The 5,813-nt window shown below is 38.5% G+C and overlaps 1 protein-coding gene across 1 annotated transcript; it reads right to left on the bottom strand.

Moving 5' to 3' along the window:
* Positions 1-1,200: 1,200 nt before the first annotated feature.
* h2ax1 (H2A.X variant histone family member 1) lies at positions 1,201-2,074 on the bottom strand. The gene has a single exon (XM_084941587.1). It carries the CDS (start codon positions 1,962-1,964, stop codon positions 1,578-1,580), a length of 387 nt encoding a protein of 128 aa, XP_084797713.1. The 5' UTR covers positions 1,965-2,074; the 3' UTR covers positions 1,201-1,577.
* Positions 2,075-5,813: the final 3,739 nt, after the last annotated feature.

Below are 5,813 nucleotides of genomic sequence, written 5' to 3'. Positions count from 1 at the left end.
CACAATCTTTGTTGCGCTTCAGCTGACAAGCAGAAGATCTTAGACAAGGGCAATGAGGTCATCAGCTGACTGGAAGAGAGCCAAGCAGATATGAATGGATATGGAACTAATTAAAAGCTCATAAATTAATATTGTGTTTGTTCGTGGTTTTCACTTCAATTCATTTTAATATTTATGGTTATCTGCTAAAAGAATATGCAGACAGAAAATTCTGGTGGTCTCTTATTTTCTTGAATTATGCATATCTGTGGCTTATGGCATATTTAGGAAACCATCAAATATTGCTGGTATGTCAATATCAGTCATGGTAGTGTTGTTGTCAGCATGTAAATGTAACCATTTTCCAACACACTATGTTGGTTGGCTGTTGTATTGAATGTGTAATATATGACTCACCACAAAGAAAACCTGTGCAGTTTATGAAATGTTTGGACCCTGAAGATTAAATTATGACAAAGGCAGGTGTTTCCGCAGGTTTCATTTTTTAATTTGTGTTTGTGTAATAAACATTCATTATATTTGTAAGCTTAAGTGGAATATGTTGGTAATAACGTTAAATGTTTTCCATGAATACTAATGACAATAATATTGAGTCAAGTAACAGTTACCATATACCCTGCTGCAATGAAACAGCTAAAAACTCCGTGCCAAGCGTTTGTAAACAGCATATGGCTAACTACAGGATCCTTCTGATTCTCATTTTTGGTTATTTTAAAATCAAACATTGAAAATATTGTACGTATTATTGAGAAAATACATTCACTTTCAATTCAAATGGCCCTTGCAGAACTAATACTGGCACAAAGTCCAAGTGTACTATGTGTATTTGTTAATGCGTTTATGAACAACAGCATACACACGAGGACTTCAAGCACACGAGGGTCAAGAAATTTACATCTTCCGTTTAAATCGGGAGAAAATGTTCATGAATCATAAAAGAACAAAATTTTTAGTTTATTACAGTAATGTGAACTCAAATTCATAGCAACCTACTTTGACATATGAGTCAATGTGAAATCTTGTAAACACCTCGCATTGTTCCACTGAAGGCCAATCTCTTTTGTGAAAGGAAGAATCTAAATGAAGAGAGAGGGGAAAAAAATACTTAGTACCCGTGAACACAACACCACAGCCAGAGAGGCCATTTCTGCTCAGCTGTCGTTTGTTCCATCGAAGAGACGAACAGCAAAACAACAAAAATAAAGACTTAACAGATTTCTTTATTGAAACACCATGACATAAGCAATAAAACACATTTGCACGTAGCAGCATTGCGAAACTAAAACATGTTCCGGCCCATACTTGGTCCACTTTAAGAATGGATTTTTTTCCCCCCTACGGCCGTCATCACCACCCAGCCCGCAGAGTGCCTCCATTTTCCAGAGCCAAAAAACGCAACAACAGTCAATAAAAATGTCCCGATACTGTAAGTTATAACGCATAAACAGCAACACCATCCCCGTTTGAAAGGTTGTTTATCAAAAAAATATATATTAAAAAAAAAAGTGGCTGGCCCCACGGGGAACCTTTTGTCCCGGCTGAATCCAGACCTCTAGGCAGTTTGTGTTGTCTGTTTTTTACTTGCTCTTGGTCGGTTTCTCCGTCTTCTTGGGAAGGAGGACAGCCTGAATGTTGGGCAGCACTCCTCCTTGGGCGATGGTCACTCCCCCCAGCAGCTTGTTGAGCTCCTCGTCGTTTCGTACTGCCAGCTGGAGGTGCCGGGGAATGATTCTGGTCTTCTTGTTGTCCCTGGCCGCATTCCCTGCGAGCTCCAGGATCTCAGCAGTCAGATACTCCAGCACGGCCGCAAGGTACACGGGAGCCCCGGCGCCGACCCGCTCCGCGTAGTTTCCTTTGCGCAGCAGCCTGTGGACTCGACCCACCGGGAACTGGAGTCCGGCTCGAGAGGAGCGGGACTTGGCCTTTGCTCGGGCTTTGCCTCCGGTCTTTCCTCTGCCAGACATCCTTGATAATGTGGCTATTGACGACGTGGAAACAGTATAACAACCGTACAATGACGCCCTTAGAGCTTTACGTAATGCATTCGTGAATATAGCGCTATAAACCAGAAAGCGTTCTCCGATTGGACGAAAGGAACTGAACTCCACGAACCAATGGCACACCATATCCTTTAGCAATGCAGGTCCTCGGATGAGCAATGGCCCAATCCTAAAGAAGGATCGGCACGCTTAGATTTACATAGCCATGCTATAAATAGGAGACTGTGCAGGACGCGGTATTTTGAGCTGTGCTGTGTTGGGGATTTAGTCAACGCGACGGAGAAACTGCCTGAGCCGGCAAAATTAACCCCGGGCCACAGAGAAGGCTCCCAGAAGGCCGTGAGCAAAACCCGTAAAAGAAGGGGGCGCAAAAAGCAGGAAAGAGCTATGTTATTTACTTGTGTAATGGCACGGTAAGATAAAGGCCATTGTTTTACACATAAGCAGGCATTACATTTTGTAATATGTATTTAATATGGTTGAAATACATCAAATGCAGCAATAAACACTGTATGTAACTTTCTCATTTTCTTTAGACCACATAATTAAACGTTTATGTTACATTAAAAAAAAACTGAAGTAATAGTCTTTGGTGCCAAAGAAAAACGATTACAGGTCACCAGAGAACTTCAATCTATACACCTAAAAACCACAAACCAGGCGAGAAATTTGGGTGTAGTGATGGATGCAGACCTAAACTTAGAAAAACACATTAAGACAATAACAAAATCAGCTTACTATCACCTCAAGAATATATCAAGGATAAGAGATCTGATGTCTCAACAGGACCTGGAAAAACTAGTCCATGCATTCATCTTTAGTAGGCTTGATTACTGTAACAGCATCTTTACAGGTCTAACCAAAAAATCAGTCAGACAACTACAGCTCATTCAGAACTCTGCTGCTCGAGTCCTCACTAAGACCAAAGAAGTGGACCACCTGAGGTCTTTACACCGGCTGCCTGTCCGTCAGAGGATAGACTTTAAAGTTCTGATGGTGGTCTATAAAGCTCTGAATGATTTAGGACCAAAATACATCAGTGACCTCCTGACCCAGTATGAACTTTCCAGATCCCTCAGGTCATCTGGATCCGGTTTTTTATCAGTTCCCAGGGTCAGAACCAGACGCAGAGAAGCTGCATTCAGGTTTTATGCTCCATATATCTGGAACAAACTCCCAGAAAGCCTCAGATCAGCTGAAACACTCAGTTTATTTAAATCCAGTTTGAAGACTCACCTATTCTCAGCTGCATTTGAATAAAACACCAAATCCACACTTGTAAGCTTAAATTTCAAAACTTACATTTTAACTACTGATTTTATCTACTGTTCTGATTTTATCTACTGTTTTTTTTAATCAATTTTAAATCATGCTTTTTATTTGTTTTTGTTTTTTAATGTCTCTGTAAACCACTTTGAATTACCTTGTTGTTGAATTGTGCTATATAAATAAACTTGCCTTGCCTAAAAATGTATACCCCAATAAGTATATTACAGACAGCTACACAACACGAGGTCAGTCAGTTAGAAATACAAGTCTAATTTCAGCTTCACACTATTTTTCATTAGAAAAAATCAGATGGTTACATACTTAAATTTACACAAAGTGTCATAAATCTGCACTGTCATCAGCACATTTTTCACCAATGCAAAGGTAATGGAGCCCAGAGTACGACTGGCCATTTTTGACTACTTTTCATTTTACCTTTAAAAACTATTTACCTTCCCTTGTTTGGTAAAATTCTTTTCAGCATAATCTGACATGTCTGAATTTACAGTTATTCTTTTCATTCTGAGATACTGCATAAACACCAAATCACACAAAAATTAATTCAAAGTAGGAAGGGTTAGGGGTTAGTGAACCCCCCATGTTCAATGGTTTACTTTGCCAAATTCTTAATTTTTGCACCAGCACTGGAGAATGAATTCCATTAGAATCAGGCCTTACACTGAACGTCTTAATTCACTGGACCTGTCTGTTATGTTTTAATATAGTGTTTCATTTGTCTCTGATTTCTTCGTAGGGAACTTAAATCTGACTTTTCTTTTTTTTTTTTGCACAGCTTGTACACATTTTACTTTCACCTTACAAAATGGTTATTGTATTTAATTGTCATGAAGTGGAAAGAGTGAGAGGACCCAAATGCAAACACTGGAACAGAACTTAAACTGAAAACGTGCCTTTATTTGTGGCAGAACAAAACACAAACGAAAAAGCAAAGGGAGACAAAGACTAAACTAACAAAACCTGAACTGGGAAACAACTAAACATAAGTACATGGAACATAAAGACCTGAAACCCAGACCATGAAGCACCTGAGACTCACAAACAAGGGGAGATGAGCAGACAATCCAGCAACAAACAACGAAAGATGGAAGATAGATTTTTTTTAATTATTATTTCACAAAGCAGCTGATGTGTAAGTGCTGTTTTAGCTTTGAAACTTAACATCGGCATTTTAATAAGTAAACTTAGTGGTTTGGCTAAAAAAAGTGTATCCTCACTGGACACTTTATTAAGTACCCCTTGCTAGTGCCTTCCAGACTGCCTTAATTTGTACTAACAGATTCAACAAGGTTCCTTCAAAACTTTAGACTATATTCATGTGGGGTATATTACTGTGCATTGACACAGTGAGCAACAAACCCTCAGTAGGCTGTTGTAAAAAGGAAATGAAAATCAGATACGATTACACCACCTGCAGCCTGAAATGTTGATACAAGGCATATTTATGCTGAATTCTGACCCGATCATGTAAATATTGCAGCAGAAATTGAGACTCATCAGCTAAGGCAAGGTGTTTTATACCTACCACTGTCCTGTTTTGGTGAGCCTATGCTAAATGTAGCCTCAGTTTCCTGTTCTTAGTTGACATGAGTGGCCAACAGTGTGGTTTTCAGCAGCTGCAGCTCATGTTTTAAGCTTCATTTTCGGTCCATTTCGGTTACTATTGCTTTCCGATCAGCTCGAAGCAAGTCCAGTTATTCTCTTATGACCTCTGAAATCAACAAGGCATTTTACTGCCACTCACTGGATATTTCACACCATTCTTTGTAAACCCTCGAGATGATTGTGTGGAAAAATTCCAATTCATCAACAATTCTCAGACCAGCCCACCTGCAACTGCCATGTTCAAAGTCACTCAGTATAACCTTTCTTCCAGATTATAATGCTTGGTTTAACTGATGTGTCTATATGCTTAAATATACTGAGGTGCTGCCGTGTGACTGGCTGATACGAATATGATATAGATTAGATATTAACATTAATAAGCAGTTGAAAAGATGTACCTAACAAAGCAGCAGTGAGTGCACATCCATACATAGATAAAATCCATATTAGAAGAGTATATTAGTAATTTATATTATTATTAATATACTTATATTAATTTAGTTAAAAAAAAAAAGTAAAAAAAACCCCCAAAAAGAACAGTAAAATAAAAACAATTTAAACTCAATTTAAAATAATCAATTAAAAAAAAAAAAATGGTGATGCATAAAACTAACCACAGTTGGTCAGATTAGATTCAAGTACAGCACGGATGTGATTACTTACATGCAGTTAAACAAAACAGGTCACAGTTGCTGCTAATAACACGATGAAACCAACACGAGCCTGCTCAGAATACACAAGAAGCACCTGAGCTTATTTTTGATATCAACAAGTACAAGTTCAAAGAAAAAATATTTGCTCTTTGTGCGTTTACTATGCTGTGAATTTAATTTATTAATTTTATTTCATTTAAAGTAGCCTCAACTCGTCTCACCTCATGTCTCAACCTCCACTGAGATCTCTGGTGCAAGGAGAGGATTT

This window comes from Perissodus microlepis, chromosome 10 (assembly GCF_051167445.1).
Source record: "Perissodus microlepis isolate ML-2025 ecotype Zambia chromosome 10, ASM5116744v1, whole genome shotgun sequence".
NCBI lineage: Eukaryota > Metazoa > Chordata > Actinopteri > Cichliformes > Cichlidae > Perissodus > Perissodus microlepis.
Note: the sequence above shows the minus strand (reverse complement) of the source record. Positions and strands in the feature narration are given on the sequence as shown.